At 39.0% G+C, this 18,699-nt stretch overlaps 1 protein-coding gene across 4 annotated transcripts in view; it reads right to left on the bottom strand.

Moving 5' to 3' along the window:
* Window positions 1-10,468: 10,468 nt before the first annotated feature.
* FAR1 (fatty acyl-CoA reductase 1) overlaps window positions 10,469-18,699 on the bottom strand; it is a 47,390-nt gene continuing 39,159 nt past the window's right edge. For all 4 annotated transcript variants that reach the window (XM_087921162.1, XM_087921163.1, XM_087921164.1 and 1 more), the window contains exons 10-12: window positions 17,560-17,689; window positions 14,771-14,898; window positions 10,469-12,884 (exon numbers count right to left, since the gene is read on the bottom strand). In XM_087921162.1, coding sequence (XP_087777288.1) covers window positions 12,722-12,884; window positions 14,771-14,898; window positions 17,560-17,689 — 421 coding nt within the window. In that variant the 3' untranslated portion in view covers window positions 10,469-12,721. The remainder of the gene's footprint in view (window positions 12,885-14,770; window positions 14,899-17,559; window positions 17,690-18,699) is intronic.

Genomic DNA, 18,699 nt, shown 5'->3' with positions numbered 1-18,699 from the left:
CTGCCCTTTCATGGCACTCAAAATTAGTTGCTGAAGCAGCTGCTTCCCTGTTTACTAGCGGGATTGGCCCTGGGGAAGCAGTGAAAAAGGCTGCCTTTGTGTTTATCAGACAAGGTTTATCAGACCAGGGTCAACTTCAATCAATTGATGTCCATTGCCCTTTGGTCCAATACTGTCTCCTTCCTAGTCCCAAAAATAAGAGGAAGGCAGAAAGGAACTAAACTTTCTCATAACCACATAATTTTAATTGGTTTGTACTTTCCGCCTTTAAGAAACAAATCTCAGTTCTGCAGATTGAGATGCCTGGCACATTTGACAAACTGCCAGCAGTTAGCTTTGAAATCATGGGAGACCGTAATCTATAAATACTTCCTGTAAATCTCTCTCTCTCACACACACACACACCCTGTACACCACAAATCTTTTTGTCATCAAGGTTAGGAAATGGGTGAAGTCAATCTAATACAATTAACAGGGAAGAAAATCTTCTTGGAAACCTTCTGACTGGTCACATTATGACCAAGATTGTGAATGAAGCAGCCCATTGGACATGCTACATTAACTATACTTTTAAGTAATTTTTGTACAACACCTCAAAATGGATACTCTGATTGTCTTATCTCTACTTAGTCATTTCTTATGAGAAACAAGTGGTTTGTGGTGGGTGCACTGAACAAGATGAAACATCTACAAGAAATGTAGAAAATGTGACTATTCTCCTTTAGGCCAAGAGCTTTTGATTTTTTGAGTTGCTCAAGTGTTCCAATATTTGGAAAGTTCTTCTTCCTCTTTCTCTGCTTCAACTTTTCTCGACAGGTTCCTCATCATTATGCAGGTTGTGTAAAAATGTTATATAAAAAGATTCAGGGAGAATTTTTGGCAGAGTTCATCCTGGAAACAAATCGGATAAGAAACCAAGCTATTAGGAAGACAGAAAGTTCTGATTTATCAATTTACCACTTTAAAAAGCTAATCCAAGCTTTGCATGATATAGCCAATCACACAATGCAGTACTTGTGGAACACCGCAGTGGATGGCAGGTTTTATGCTGTGATTATTGTACACTACCTGGAGTGGAGTTGAGCAATACACCAATGTATGCAGATAAAATAAATGTTAGACTTCATTGAAACATTTAATTTGTGGCAGAATTCTGCCATATTGTGTATGTATTAACATATTTCATCCCACTCATCCCGAGTGTTAAGCCTGTTTCAGCAGAAAGCAAAACATTCCACTAGTAAGGTTACTTCTATTAATGTTTCAGGCCAAGTTTAAATTATACATTTGTTAGCTTTTAAGATCTTTGTAAAGATTGTTAATTATTTCATTGCAGTTTATATAAAATGTGCCCAGGGCGTCCAATCTAGTTTGGCAAATAAGTATGTGATTGACTGAGATGCAGGTGGTTTATTTCAACTTGATGCACAGAAGTGGATTAAGATTCAGAAAAACAATTATGATTTTTGATAGGCCTTGCATGGAAAAACACTTGCAACCTTTATACATATTTTTCACCACAATGGTTTCTTATTCTTATTTTTCTTATTACCTTTATTGTCACAGTACAACATGTATACAATCAGATTGGCTGAGCCTCCCTTCGTGCACGCCCCCCCACAACACAACTCACAGTGAGGACAGAAGTCCCTAACCCAGTCCCAATCTTATTACACTATGTGACCTTGTTGCACAATGCGCCAGGCCCGCAACTCTATCATACTATGTTGACATGAAATTATTTTCTGTTCAAAAGTCTGACAGCCTACGGGTAGAAACTGTTCTTCAGCCTGTTGGTGCGGCTGGCTATGCTTCCCGATGGTTGCAGACACTAAGAAACTGAAGCAGGGGTTTAAATCTTTTATTTTACAATGTTCCAAGTGCAGAATTTAGCCTCCTTTCTGTTGCAAAACAAGACATTTCATGGGTACCAGAAGCATTGTCAAAATGTCAATAAACATGATATTTTGTAAAACTTTATGGTTGAAATACTGCAAATTTTGGTATACATGAAGCATGCGAACTTTCATAGACCCCAGTGTACCATTTTAGCTTGAGAACATGGTGACATTTTTTACTGAGTAGCACCTGTTTCAGTGTGAGGCCTACAAAATAAACCAGATTGCAAAACCAAGTTGATTAGTGCTCTACTTTATTGAGACAGGATACTGTCTCTTCCAAATATTATAATTAAGGAAAGTTTCATGTTTCTCTGCTTATGTAATAGTTCTTGCTTACTATGTTTCCATCAAGGTCATCTCCCAAACAGTCTAATTTCAAGCATCTATGCTAGAGAGCAAATAGTTAAAGGGGCAAGGGATAATATTTCTCTGTTGTTTCCAACTCTTCAACACATGGTTTTTATTTTTCCTTCAATAGTGAGAGAATGAGTTTAGCACAACCCCTGAAATCCAGGGCCACCCGAGCCAGTAATTCCCATCTTGAATCAACATTTACTTTCCACAGGAGCAAACACAAGACAACCCTGACCCTGCTGCCAGCACATCGAAGTGGGGGCAAACTCCAATAGTTAAAGCTCTAGGTATGCAAGTGCCCAGCACTAGATCCAGGCCAGATTGTGTTACGGGCATGCCCTACCTCACCCTAAGAGCTCTGGCCACAAGCAGCACAGATCCCTAGGACTGAATCACTGCCAAAGCATGCTTTCATTCTTTCCAGGTAGAGCAGGGGTGAGTTCTGGCAGCAACTATTGCCTGGGATTGTAATTCTCCTCTCATATTTGCTCACCCTAGACCCATGTTGATAACTTTTATGTAGTACAGTAAGCAACAAAGCAGGACACTGTGCTTGGGCTCAATGTTACAACCAGCCATGTCTTTTAAAAATATACTTGTCAAATGTGACTCCACTGGTCTGATCCAATCATCAGGAGAGGATCTTTGAGCTTCCTGCTCCTTAGACAGGTATATGGCAAATTATGTGTTTCCCTTCCCAGGAGGTATGTTTGGCTCTGACCATCCCCTTGCATTCACAAAGCCTTAAAATCCAAACGAATTAAGAATGTCTACTGCAGCGTAATAAGGTAACAAAGACATACTGTGTATAATTGTTGCTTTGTTGATCAGACAGTCCTCAAAAAGTATGTGGTGAGTTACACATTATTCTTCCCATGAGGTATGTTTAGCTGTGATCCTCCTTGCATTAAGCAAAGCTTTAAAATCCAAATGGATCAGTTATTGACAACAGATATGTAGTGTAGCGCAGGGGTCCCCAACCACCGGTCCCCGGACCGCTACCGGTCCGTGGAACAATTTCTACCGGGCTGCCGGTTTGCTGGGCGCCGCCATCTTGTTTTGATGAAAAAGTGCTTCCGGTGAGCTTTTCCGGGTAGAAAGCGGTGTTTGGGTGCTGAAAGAATCCTCGCGCCTTAGTTTCATCGAAGGGGGGGTCGGCTTCAAACAAAACTAAGGCGCAAGGATTCTTTCAGCACGCATGGCAAGGCGAGCCGAGCGACCGTCCCGAAGCCATCGCGAAGCCCATCGACACAGGTACAAAGGAGGAGTTGAAGGTGGCGAGGAGAAGCGGGGGACGGCTGGCTGGCCGGTCGCTCAGCTCGCCTTGCCATGCATGCTGATGCCGGTATCGGGCTAAGGATGATTTTGTGCTGCTGCCGGTACCGGGCCGTGGCACAAAAAAGGTTGGGGGCCACTGGTGTAGTGTAATAAAGTAACAAAAACATTGGGTGTAACAGTTGTTGTTCACAGCTGTTGCTTTACTGTACAGATAGTCCTAGGTTAATGATGCTAATTGGGACCATAATTTCCATCGCTAAGCAAATGAAGACATAAAGTGCAATGTCATAGTGGATGGAAGTTGAAGCACATCATAGTGGATGGAAGTTGAAGCACATCCTGCACTGTAAAGGTGGATGGATTGCCAAGTGCCCAAATTTTCATTTCACGACTACAGAGGTACCGCAATGGCGGTAACTTTTAAGGACTGGGCCTAAGTAGCATTCATTCCGCAGTTTGTAGAGATTCTCAGTCATCCAGGTTATGGTTGCCTCAAAGGTGCTTTTTTCTGGAGGCAACTGGATTTTGTTTTTTTCTTGGAAGATGTTCCACTTCTCATCCAAGAAGCTTCTTTAGCTGACAGGGCTGAAGAAACATCTTCAAAGAAAAAACAAGAAAGTCCAGTTGCCTCCAGAAAAAAGCACCTTTGGGGCAACCATAAACCTGGATGACTTGAGAATCTCTCCAGAATTTTTATCTATAGAATTTAGGTTGAACACCCTTTGAATGGTGTGGGAATACAAATGGATTTCCAGAGGGGGGAAAAATTGCACACTACAGGAATCAGGTGCAGTACTCAAGTGTCCCTCAGATAAACCTCCAAGTGCTTCAACAAAAGATTTTAGATTTTGCATCTAAAAGGATGCAAATGACCAACTGTCTGCAAGGGATATAAATCCTTCCATTCCCCATTATCCTATCAGACCTGAAAAAGCCTCTTGGATGAGAAGTGAAACGTCTTCAAAGAAAAAAGAAGAAAGTCCAGTTGCCTCCAGAAAAAGCACCCTTGGGATTCAGCACAGTTGTAACTTTGAATAGTGCTGAACAAATGGTCATTTAATGAGGACGACCTGTACCACATACAGTCAGTGTGACTGGGTTGTACTGGAAATATTTTCCCTTCTGCTCCCCATCTTTCAGTCTGGATAGTAGCCAGACATTATGACACATTATCACATTATCAAGTAAAAGAGTTTCTGCAGTCTACATTACTCAACTCAGGTTTCATCATCTGGAGATTCTGGGGGTGGGGGTGGGGGGATGGACAATAGCTTTAGTAATTACTCTCAGAGCACCTACAGTACAATTCCCTCGTATTGCATAGTGGCACTGGGCAGAATGTAAAAGAACTAATCCTTAGTACTTAGATATAAAGTGAGCAGCTAGTCACTCACTTAATCCTAGGAAGAAAGCAGATGTTTTTGAAAAGATCAACTTTTTTTTAATGGCCTTATGTAAGGATTTAAAAGAATTTATTAGAGAGCATTTTGCAGTAGACAGTACATGTCAATTCCTTTTCTTGGAGCTTAGACATCAATAAGGCATCAATCTAACAATCACTACATGTTAAAGTGTGTTAGTGATGAAACTGAAACTAGGGAAATGTGAAGTAGTCTTCCTGCAAGCAAGCTTGTTATTGAAAAATGAATTGGACAATGTATATTTAAAGTGCCTAGACCTGTGATGGCAAACCTATGGCATGCGTGCCAGAAGTGGCATGCAGAGCAATGGTGGGGTTCAATTTTTTTTTACCACTTTTTCTGTGGGCGTGGCTTGGTGGGCATGGCAGGGGAAGGATACTGTAAAATCTCCAGTCAGAGGTGGTATTTGCCAGTTTTAACTACTCAAAATTTCTGCTACTGTTTCTCCAGAACTGGTCAGAACCTGCTGAATACCACCTCTGAGGCAGAGTCATTGCCCCAGATCAGGTCCACTGCGCATGCGCCTCCTGCCAGCCAGCCAATTGTCAGATATCTGCCGTGCATGAGGGGCAGGGGGGTGGGAGACATGGCACATGCACAGAGGCACAGGGTACGTGCAGGGGGGCGCGCAGGGGGTGGGGGAGTGTGGAGGGTGCATGCACATTACATTATGGGTGTAGGCACACATGTGTGCACATGCGCGCACTTTCAGCATGCAACAACAAAAAGGTTAGCCATTACTGGCCTAGACTGTCATTTTGAATACGAAGCCAATATATCTATAATTTTAAGAAGTGAGCTTTGGTTAGAGAAAGACTGGTCTATGGATTTAACTATATCTGATAAATAATCCTTCTATTTATTACCATACTGGAGATGGCAGTCACAAAAAGCTGAACTTTCAGTCTTGATGCCAAGTTTTCTCGACCGATAATCTTCTATATTCTAAATTGCCTAGCATCTTATTCAACTATTTTTAACAGGAGAGGACTAGGATTTTTCAACCTATAAAACTATTATAGCATTGTTTTTATAGCTTCTTATTGCTGCTGCCTTACTTGATTAAAAATGTTGGTAAGACCCCAATGCTTTGATAAATATTAAAAGCAAAGCTATAATTAGATTTTTTTAAACAGAGGGGGATGAAGAGATATACTGTAGTTGTGTAAAAATTGCAGTAAGCATGAAAAATAATAGTACATGTCAACTATATCTGTTCCTCCACCCTCATCTCTGTTAAAAAAAAACCTACACTGCTCAAAAAACTAAGAGAGAACACTTAAACAATGTAACTCCAAGTTAATCACACTTCTGTGAAATCAAACTGTCCACTTAGGTAGCAACACTGATTGACAATCAATTTCACATGCTGTTATGCAAATGGAATAGACAAGAGGTGGAAAGCATAGGCAGTTAGCAAGACATCCCCAATAAAGTAGTAGTTCTGCAGGTGGTGACAACAGACCACTTCTCAGTTCCTATGCTTTCTGGCTGATGGTTTGGTCACTTTTGAATGCTTGTGGTGCTTTCATTCTAATGGTAGCATAAGACAGAGTCTACAACCTACACAAGTGGCTCAGGTAATGCAGCTCATCCAGGATGGCACATCAATGCCAGCTGTGGCAAGAAGGTTTGCTGTGTCTGTCAGCATAGTGTCCAGAGCATGGATGCGCCACCAGAAGACAGGCCAGTACATCAGGAGACGTGGAGGAGGCCGTAGGAGGGCAACAACCTAGCATCAGGACCGCTACCTCCGCCTTTGTGCAAGGAGGGACAGGAGGAGCACTGCCAGAGCCCTGCAAAATGACCTCCAGTGGGCCACACGTTCATGTGGCTGCTCAAACGGCCAGAAACAGACTCCATGAGGGTGGTATGAAAGCCCGATGTCCACAGGTGGGGGTTGTGCTTACAGCCCAACACCATGCAGGACATTTGGCATTTGCCAGGGAATACCAAGATTGGCAAATTCGCCACTGGCATCCTGTGCTCTTCACAGATGAAAGCAGGTTCACACTGAGCACATGACAGATGTGACAGGGTCTGGAGACGCCATGGAGAACGTTCTGCTGCCTGCAACATCCTCCAGCATGACTGGTTTGGCAGTGGGTCAGTACTGGTGTGGGGTGGCATTTCTTTAGGGGGCCACACAGCCCTCCATGTGCTCGCCAGAGGTAGCCTGACTGCCATTAGGTACTGATATGAGATCCTCAGACCCCTTGTGAGATCATATGCTGATGTAGTTGGCCCTGGGTTCCTCCTAATGCAAGACAATGCTAGACCTCATGTGGCTGGAGTGTGTCAGTAGTTCCTGCAAGACAAAGGCACTGATGCTATGGACTGGCCCGCCCATTCCCCCGACCTGAATCTAATTGAGCACATCTGGGACATCATGTCTCCATCCATCCACCAACGCCACATTGCACCACACTGTCCAGGAGTTGGGGAATGCTTTAGTCCAGGTGTGGGAGGAGATCCCTCAGGAGACCATCCACATCAGGAGCATGCCCAGGCGTTGTAGGCAGTTCATACAGGCATGTGGAGGCCACACACACTACTGAGCCTCATTTTGACTTGTTTGAAGGACATTACATCAAAGTTGGATCAGCCTGTAGTGTTTTTTTCCACTTTTGAGTGTAACTCCAAATCCAGACCTCCATGGGTTGGTAAATTTGATTTCCATTGATAATTTTTATGTGATTTTGTTGTCAGCACATTCAACTATGTAATGAACAAAGTATTTAATGAGAATATTTCATTCATTCAGATCTAGGATGTCTTATTTTTGTGTTCCCTTTATTTTTTTGAGCAGTGTATTTACTTTAACATCATGTCACTCCTCTCTAATTTCCAGCTGGCTCTCCCTAATGCATCTGAATTGCACCAGTTTGTATCATTTGCTTTAGAATACACAAGTGATGAAAAGAGACTCATGTAACCAATGCATCTAGAAGCAGGCTTACCAAGTGTAGCATATTCCTATTAAAAATAAATGTACAAGGCTTTAAATGAAAGTAACAAAGAATAAAAATAACCACACAGGTTTCTTTCCAAATAAAATATTAAATATTGAATTGCACAGAGATATCACAAAGATCTTCTGTGGTTGGAAACCACAGCCTTATACTCCCAGGTAATGTTTCTTGTAAGAAGATAATCTGAACATTCAGTGGAACCCTTTCAGCTTGTCTAGAGATAGCACACTTTCATCAGTGGCAGAGGAAGGAAATAATTTTCAGTGTATCCTATTCCTCCCTGTAGCCATGTATTCTCCCTAAAATCTGCCTCAAGGGAAGGGAATCCTGAAGAGCAAATATTGAATTAATTGGGAATACCAGGGCAGGACAAGTACTGCAAACTGTTCCATACTTGCTGTACAAACAGAGGGACTAGCTGAATTCCAATGGTTAGATGTTTAAATTTACTCAAATCACATTTTTCTCATGTCTCATCAACTCAGTGCTGACTCTTAAGCAATCACAGATAAACCTCCCCCAGGACAATATGCCTCCAGCCTGGTCCTTCAGGTCTTCCAACCGATCAACAGTGAATTTGAACTCATGTACCTTGCTACATACTTCATCCTCTTTTCCTTCCACCTTTGCTAGCATTATAAAGTTCTCAAGGGAGTTAGCTTTTGGTATAATCTATGTAATGTATCTTAAAATATCATTTGAGCTTGGTCATTTGTGTCCTAAGTGAGAATTCTGGGTTGATTTGTTTGCTTTTTTGGCTACGGATAGTATTCTTAGGGAATCTTTTGAATACTGAAATTCAATAACTGTCTTCTTTCATGCAATAGGAGGCAATAATTCACCTCCAGTATTTTCCTGTATCAATGCTTCCCAATATAGGAGTCTGCTTGCTCTAGTTGGGCAGTTGAGATAACCTTCACCTCTCGGGTGATTGAGTATCTATTGAACATGCAATCCTGGTAGTCTTCACTCATCCCTTCAAGGAATGCACCCACCACTGTCACCATGATGAGGAAGTACACAACAAGAAGTACACTTGAAGAAGCAAATCAAATTAGTCATTAACTAAAGTACATTATATAACAGTCTATTAAACCAGACAATACTATCATATCCATGCACTTTAAAAGGTAGTTTTGGGGAAGTGATCCAATAAGCAAATCAATTCAAAATTTGATCAAATATTTGCAAGATTATAAAGGACTTGGATTTGAGCACATTTATATAGAATAAGTCTATCTCTTGAACTTTAGTTACCTGGGGTTGCTGAAAGAGAACACTGACCTTGTTGTGTGCTCCTAATATCCTATGCAAAAATTAACCATATGTGAAACGGATTTCCAAAGTCAGCCCTAGAGAATATAGAAGTATGGATGACAACTGACAGCTCTTTGCGTTTAAAGCAGTGATATTCACCCTTTTGGTTTGGCTGGGTCACTCGAGTGAAGAGGAATTGTCTTGGGTTGTGTATAAAGTATATCACACAGCTAATGTATATAAATCACATGTTAAATGTTTATGATCTTGTTTATGATGTTTATTACAAGTTGTGAATGCATGTATGCAGCCTGAGGTCCAGACATGCCTGATGTAAAGGAGACAGTGGTTCTCAGAAAAAAAATTTTTTACCTCTACTTTATTTACAATATAAAAGGCTGCTCATTAAAACTATGTATGACAAGACATTTACTTTGGTTTAAGCTTGAAACAATATAGCCACTTGAAACATTCATTCCAACTTGGGTAAATCCTAATGGAATAAAATAAAAGATCACTAGATTTTTCTATGCTGTGATGGAGTAAAATGGAAAATGTTCCAACCATAAGAAAAAAATGAAATCTGTTAATATGTTATTTGTGTTTTACTCCAGGGTCCCATTATCTACAGAAAAAAATGGGATTAAAAAAATACCTTAAAGAAAACACACTGTATGTTCTTATAAGCATTCTTCTTATAAGAAGGGTAAAAGAATGTTACATCAACATTTTGATGCATTTTGTAACTGGAGTATTTCCTCACATAGGCAGATGATAGAATTGGGAGAGTCTGCACATTTTAATTGTCGCAATAATGCAAAAATATGTTCATCAAGAAGCAGAAATCTTGGCTGCAGTTTAAGGTAGAACAGAAGATATACCATGACACAAGCCATTCAAAATTTGCCTTAACTAATGTACAAGTTTCTTTTAAAAATTGTGTTAAGGGTTAATAATCATAGGTAAACACAGACTGAAAACTTGTTTATAGGTAAGTCTTCAATTTATGTGAATGTACTTTTCTAAAAGCATGGTAAAACAATGTTTTAATGAAATTTCAGGTATTTTCTGGATTCAATGATCAATATCTCTACTTTGTTTTTTCCTTTCAAGGAAGGAAAATTGGTAATGATGTGCTTTTATCTTTCTCTCATCTTCCAAAGTTTACCACAAACATTTAAAGCAAAGTAGTATATCTAGTTCTAACTACGTATTTCATAGCACATGATACTTTCAATTAAGATTTCACATTTACCTTAAGCTACCTGATTAAATCCAACAAATGCAATATTCAGGAATTTGTTTATTTTTGGTTTACAGACAAAGGCACCCAAATATTTTTTATTAAATAATTATTCAAAATGCTGTTTCTGATATCTCTTCTTACAATAGGGAACTTATACTGCAGAGGAATGTTGTTTCTGTAACCCTAATTCTAAATTCTGGCATATTCAAGGGATTTGTTTCATAATGCCTTTTTCTCATACTTTGGATTTCACAATTTTTTGAGAACTTTGAAACTTTTGAGGCTAATATTCAAATTCACATATTTAGGTTTGAAACAATTGTTATTGAAACTGCTATATTAGCAAGCGTAGCATGAGAATATTTAGATATGAAAGTAGTATGAATCACCTAGATGTGTAGAAGTTGAAAACTGTCTCAAAAAATGTTATGGAGAGTTGTGTTATTTCTCAGTTGTATTTGTTTTAAGGAAACCTATAATTTATTCCATAAAACAAGATACACAGGAAAAAATGACTGTCTAAGTAACATTCAGTTGCCTTACCAATATTTATTATACCTGCGTACACATGTACACGTATACACCCATCCCCTTGCGCGCTAAGTTCCAGACATCTATTCCAATGTGCCAAACCAATATATGGTCAGTGAGGAATTATTTAGGGAGCAACGGTAACAGACATAGTAAGGATGTTGCAAATAAATGGTAAAATGTTACATCACAAAGTTCACAATTTATTGTATTCCACCATTGCAGCAGCAGTCTCGTACACTCTTTAAAAGAGTGTGGTCCTTGACCATGCAACATATTGTATCCCTGTAAATATTATATGCACATTAAGGTTTTGTTCTTTAAAAAAATCATATTTAACTATGAGAAAAATAGTTAAATTTTAACAAGGAAACATTCTTTTTAAAAGTAGAAGCACAATTATATGGAAGATTTTAACAGTGGCATAATGTTTGAATGTGGAATAATAAGTGTAGGACACATATGTCTTGTGCATAACACTTGTATGATTCATTCACAATTTATTTAAACATAGTAATAAAAATAGATATAATAGAAGTTGATCAGATTAACCTATACTATGCCTGGAAATGTGGATTATAGCAAATAAAAGCATCTAAGCACAGAATGTAGAACATGTCATGAGATATAAAAATCATGTTTTAAATGTAGCATAATTCAAATCTACATTATATGTGGACAGTTGCAAATGGATGCTTACTGCTAAATCAATTTAAACATAGAAAAAGATATTAGCACAAGTAGGAATTAATTAACAGCTTCCATGTTCTACATTTTTGTTTCAACTATTTCTACTGAAACTACTGAACTTATTTAGCAAAAATATACTGACTCCTAAATGCTAAAGAAAGCATTTGGTAATTCATTTTAAATTATATGGGTAACACAGAGAACAGACTTTTTTCCTATTCAGATCTCAAGTTCCTTATCTGTAGTGAAAGTTTCTCTTGCTTTCAAAATAACTTATTTCATCATTTCCTCTTTGTACCCTCTTTTATAGCCACAATTCATAAGCTTGAGATAAAATACTGCATACCAATGGCAGTTTTCTTCTTAAAAGTATTCTGCCTTTTAGATAATGGGCTTAAGAAATGGCTGAGGGAAACAGTGTTCAAGCATTCTAATGTTTGGGTATAATCCTCAGTGGTGGACAGTTAACTGTTTCCTGTGCATTATCCCAGATGTGTAGGTGTACTTGTAACAGCACTACACCCCCCCAAAAAAAAATTTTTCAGAATTTTTTAGTAATTTTTGTAGTTAAGAGCCTCTGGAAAAGAGCTAAGAAGGAAAGATTAACAGAATGCGCCATTTAAATAATTTACAAGGAATATTTCGCATAAGATTAACCAGAAAAATCTGCTGTGATTCTCAAATAAATTGCCACCCAAGAGAATAATTCGTTTACTTTATCTAAATGCGCTTATTTGCAATAAAAATTAAGTTTACTATGTTAAGGCAGATTTTAATTGAATGCATTCCAGAATTGCAGTTACACTGGTCAATGGCCTAACATTTTCCTCCTACAGATGTATTAAATCTGCTTGGATATCTTACCTACATATTTGCCTAATGAGAGATTGATCCAGATTAGCCATATAATCTTCACAGAAATACACAATTAAGCATCACATGAACTGTATTTCACAATCCAGATCTAATATTTCATGTTTTTACAAAAGACAAGATGAGTAGGTATATTATACGGCTTTGTGCCATTAGACCACCAAATGCATAGATGTCCTAATGCTGGAATTGTCATCTCTAGTATCTCATAGTGCTGGATGCTCTGAAGTAAGAGAGGAACTTGTAGCATAGGCTAACAACAAAATACCAGATATTTCTTGCCATTTGCGATCTTGCAATGAAAATTCGCCAGATGAGGATTACAAGTACTGTATTGAAGCCATACCGTATGTTCCTTAGCCTAGAGATAAATCAAATCAAGAGAAAGAAAAAAATAACAAATGTGGGAAACTTAAGAAAACTAGTAAATAAAAATATAACAGCTTGAGGATGAAACACATTTCTTTATAAAATTTATATCAGAAAGGAACTTTTATAGTAACGCGTACAAACTAGTTATATACAAACTAGTTATATAAAATCTGCACAATGGCAAACTATACTGTTCTGCAATAGAGATTTCCTTTTCTATCATAGAATTCTCCCATCATACATAAAGATTTTTATGCAATTTGTATGCTCTTTTCCTGCAGGGTACTAAGAATTACAAGATAACTTATATTTGAAAGACTGATACAAATAGTATCATTCTCCCCAACTTAAAAGGTCATCAAAACCCCAATTTGTAATATTCAGGCATAAGAGATAGGCAAGAAATATAGGAGTCTTGGTGGACCTCATCTAAATTACTTTACCAAAACACCTATTTAGCATGTTTTGAAATGATTATAATAAGAATGTCAATTGATTATTTTAATAACTACAGAAGTGTTTAAATATTTACAGAAGAGTTACTGTTCATACATTTTTCATACATTTTTGACATTCACAGAATTACATCAACAGCAATAGCTAATAGGTATTCAGTAAATAAAGCAACAATGAATCTTCTTTTAAAAATAACTTATGTGACTATGGCTTCTATATATCTTAGTGTAGACATTGATAGTTTATGCATGTTCGTATCTTTCACTAGTCTGTGAAAGTCTTCTTATGCTGTTTGAATTAGGTTCACAAACAAATCTAAAATCTCATTGGGTTTCCTTGGAGATCTAGGAGGGGAGGATTATGTGTATTTAAGTGAATTTCAATATAATTTCCATGGGAAAGTGGAAGAAAGAAATTACCTTTGTTTTGTCTATGGTTTTGTGTACCTGTGCTTAATTTAATAGTTTAATTTGAAACTAGAATCACTCCATATTTTCTCAATCTAGGCTCTGCATTTGGACTTTATATGTTCCAGAAGGGAGGCATAATGTTGAATTTTTCTCACTTTGATGTGGACCTAGATGAATTCTATGACTATGTTTCTTTGTCAGTGGTTTCTATAGAGCATAGGCTCATTGGTAAGTTTCTCTTTCTAAGTGTATTGCCAAATGCTGGCTTCTAATTAAAAAACAGAAGACACTGCCTATTAATAGAACTAGCACTTAGACAGTGTTGGGCTTCAAAAATTTTAGCAAAAGGTTGGTTGCTGGGTAGCATGGCCATGGTGGGTGTGGCCGAGTTGGCCTCTTGCACCACAGCTGGAGGAGTGTTTTTGCCCTTCCCAGGCTCCGAAGGCTTTCCTTGAGTCTCTGGGAGGGCGAAAACGGCCTCACCAGGCTCTGGAGGCTCTCTGGAAGCTGGAAGCAGGCCCATTTCCAGCTTTCTCAAACTTCTGGGAAACCTGTTTTTTGATCTCCCAAAGCGATCCCCCCCCCCCATGTGTCCTGCACTTACCTGCATCCAAAATGGGCCGGGTGGGGACTCCTCGGAGGGGTGGGGTGGGCCAGTCAGGAGTGGGATTTGGGGGTTCTCCGAACTACACATCTTAGCTAGGGGCTCTCCCAACCCCACTGCGAGCCTCCAGCATCCCACGCCCGCTTATATACCACTACATAATGCTTTACAGCATTCTCTGGACAGTTAACAGTCAGCATATTCCCTCAACAACCTGGGTCCAATTTGGAAGGATAGAAAGCTGAGTCAATCTTTAGCCAGGCAGGATCAAAGTCCTGGTGTGGGCAAAGTTGGCCTGCAATACTGCATTCTAACCCGTGCCCCCACAGCTCATCAACATTTACATTCAGAATAGCTGACATAAATACAATTAATTTATGGAACAAAGAAGTCAAGTTCACATACTTATTTAAGTGTTTCCGAGCTGCTGGGAGACCAGACATTTCTTCATTCAGTACATACTTCTTTGTTCCCATGCAGTAATTTTCCATATATTCTGCCCAATGTAACTGCCGAACATCAAAATTAAATACCTGATATAAAAATTAAACAATGTATCTATTACTAAAAAAATATAGTTTTAAGCTCAAATCAGGAGTACAATGGATAAAACATTGTTTCTTAGTAAAAACAAATAAAACATCAACTATCCATCCAATCTAAGAATTAACTTCCATTAATGATCCATAATATTGACGGCACAAATAAAGTCAAACTCTTGGATCCCTTATATTATAAGGCTTATAATAACCACAAGCAGAATTACATAAGAAACATGTTGATACCAACAGTCTTTTCTACTCGGCCCTTTAAAACAATATCAAAATAAAAGGTGTCTGTGTGAAAATTGGCTAAATCACATATTTGAAAGGGTAACAAATGAATTGTATAAATGTTTATTCAGAGTTCAGTGGAATTATTTATCTATGTAACTGGATCTATGTAATTATATAGAATTATTGTGTCTAGATCAGGGGTCTTCAAACTCGACAGCTTTAAGGTTTGTGGACTTACAACTCCCAGAATTCCTCCTCCAGTCATGTTAGCTCAGGAATTCTGGGAGTTGGTCCACAAGTCCTAAACTTGCCAAAGTTTGAAGACCCTTGGTCTAGGTCCTATAATACCAAGTTACGTCCCCCTTTTCTTAATACAGTTACAAAAATGTATCAGCATTCAGTTTGGATATCCAATTATGGCAAATCTCACACCTAAAGGTTTTCTTTACCATCCAAGTATCATTCTTTAAATGGGTTTCTATCATCCTCCCTTAATGTTAACACTTTAATATGTATGAGTTTTTATTTTAAAAGCAAATATTTTTCCTACTCTATGGAAAATATACACTGCTCAAAAAAAATAAAGGGAACACAAAAATAAGACATCCTAGATCTGAATGAATGAAATATTCTTATTAAATACTTTGTTCATTACATAGTTGAATGTGCTGACAACAAAATCACATAAAAATTATAAATGAAAATCAAATTTAGCAACCCATGGAGTTCTGGATTTGGAGTTACACTCAAAATTAAAGTGGAAAAAAACACTACAGGCTGATCCAACTTTAATGTAATGTCCTTCAAACAAGTCAAAATGAGGCTCAGTAGTGTGTGTGGCCTTCACATGCCTGATGACGTCCCTAAAACGCCTGGGCATGCTCCTGCTGAGGTGGCAGATGGTCTCCTGAGGGATCTCCTCCCACACATGGACTAAAGCATCCCCCAACTCCTGGACAGTCTATGGTGAATGTGGCATGAGACATGATGTCCCAGATGTGCTCAATTAGATTCAGGTCTGGGAAACAGGCAGGCCAGTCCAAAGCATCAATAGCTTTGTCTTGCAGGAACTGCTGACACCCTTCAGCCACATGAGGTCTAGCATTGTCTTGCATTAGGAGGAACCCAGGGCCAACCACACCAGCATATGATCTCACAAGGGGTCTGAGGATCTCATCTCGGTACCTAATGGCAGCCAGGCTACCTCTGGCGAGCACATGGAGGGCTGTGCGGCCACCTAAAGAAATTCCACCCCACACCAGTACTGACCCACTGCCAAACCAGTCATGCTGGAGGATGTTGCAGGCGGCGGAACGTTCTCCATGGCGTCTCCAGACCCTGTCACGTCTGTCACATGTGCTCAGTGTGAACCTGCTTTCATCTGTGAAGAGCACAGGATGCCAGTGGCGAATTTGCCAATCTTGGTGTTCTCTGGCAAATGCCAAACGTCCTGCACGGTGTTGGGCTGTAAGCACAACCCCCACCTGTGGACATCGGGCCCTCATACCACCCTCATGGAGTCTGTTTCTGACCGTTTGAGTAGTCACATGCACATTTGTGGCCCGCTGGAGGTCATTTTGCAGGGCTCTGGCAATGCTCCTCCTGTCCCTCCTTGCACAAAGGCGGAGGTAGCGGTCCTGATGCTGGGTTGTTGCCCTCCTACGGCCTCCGCCACGTCTCCTGATGTACTGGCCTGTCTTCTGGTAGTGCATCCATGCTCTGGACACTACGCTGACAGACACAGCAAACCTTCTTGCCACAGCTGGCATTGATGTGCCATCCTGGATGAGCTGCACTACCTGAGCCACTTGTGTGGGTTGTAGACTCCGTCTCATGCTACCACTAGAATGACAGCACTGCCAGCATGAAAAAGTGACCAAACCATCAGCCGGAAAGCATAGGAACTGAGAAGTGGTCTGTGGTTACCACCTGCAGAACTACTCCTTTATTGGGGATGTCTTGCTAACTGCCTATGCTTTCCACCTGTTGTCTATTCCATTTGCACCACAGCATGTGAAATTGATTGTCAATCAGTGTTGCTACCTAAGCAGAGAGTTTGATTTCACAGAAGTGTGATTGACTTGGAGTTACATTGTGTTGTTTAAGTGTTCCCTTTATTTTTTTGAGCAGTGTACTTATATATATAGTAACTTTATTTTGGTTTATCTGGGATTCCAATGCTGCCCATACAAAGATCTATCTTTATTTAATTGTCCTTATTAGGAAAATGGGCATACTGAATACATCTGGCATTGTTGTTTCAGAAAAACTACAATAGATCAAAGCCAGCCACTATAGAAGGGGATCACGCTACAGCTTTATCTTTTCATTAGTTTCTTATGTTTTTATTTTGTTCCTTAATTGAAATACCTTAGGTACTACATTGTTAGCAAGCAAACCAACACAAATGTAACTTGCCTTTTTGTCTTCAGGACTCAGCTGGCTCATAAGCATATTGACATTGTCTGTGTTCCAGTCCCATGAATTACTTGTAAAGTACTCCAACAGCACCATAGCTTTGTGAAGACGTGTTATTGTTTTCATCATCCTATAGCCCAGGGAAAGATGTTATTAAAGAATATCACACTCACAACTTAAATATGACTCAACACTTAGAAGGAAGGTTCCTTCAGAGGATCCTCCAGTTTGCTCATTACACCATTAAAACTTGAAGTAGACTTTTCAAAAACAGAGTATTTCTGCATAGCATGTTAAATCATTTCCCCCCCCTCCCTCGTTGAAAGGCTGAGGTCCTTTTCTTCGATAGTACTGTGAACACCAAAATCTATCTATAAATTAGGGCTGTGCAGATATGAAGGGAACTCATAACAACAATTGCAGCTCCTTTAAGTCAGTGCCTTTTGGGGGGATCACAATGCACTTCAAATTATCTTTAACCTTTTGAATTTGAAGCTCTGCACAACTCTAATAAACCCACAGTATAATTCACCAATAATTCAGATGAGATTTGCATGGAGATACTCCATTGCCCATTAATTTAGAAATTGAAAAGGTCGTGGAAGAAACGTTTCTTTATAAAACCATCTTCTTTTGAATACTGGTTATAAAAAATGCTTTGCATCATGCTGGTTCAGATGTCTACTACTTAATATGCAGAAATATTCTATTCATGTTTATTGCCCGAATCAATCAACAGTAAATATTTTGTTTGAATATAGTGCATTCTATTAGTAGGATCAACTTGAAAAATAGCTTTAAAATACTAGTATCTCTGAACTTGAATTTAGTGAACTCTGAATTCTTTTGTACTTTTTGTTGGTGCTGCAACCAGGAATACAAACCCCTAGAACCTTATTTGACAGCTATTCTGACCCTGACCATTTCAAGACTGAACCTTATAATAGAAAGCACTGATCATCAGGAAGACAGAAAAAGTGAAGCACAAAAAGAAAAGTCACCATGAAATAAAGATTGCTTTAGAAAGACATATTTCTTTTATTCAGTTATGGTAACTTGCTTATATTGAGGATAGCCAAATGCAATTCTACTGCAAATAATAAGTGAATTTATATAAAGGAAGACATACATCTGAAATAT

This window comes from Pseudonaja textilis, chromosome 1, assembly GCF_049901715.1.
Source record: "Pseudonaja textilis isolate UNSWEBS1 chromosome 1, rPseTex1.2, whole genome shotgun sequence".
In the NCBI taxonomy this organism is placed as follows: domain Eukaryota; kingdom Metazoa; phylum Chordata; class Lepidosauria; order Squamata; family Elapidae; genus Pseudonaja; species Pseudonaja textilis.
This window is presented reverse-complemented; position numbering and strand designations above follow the sequence as displayed.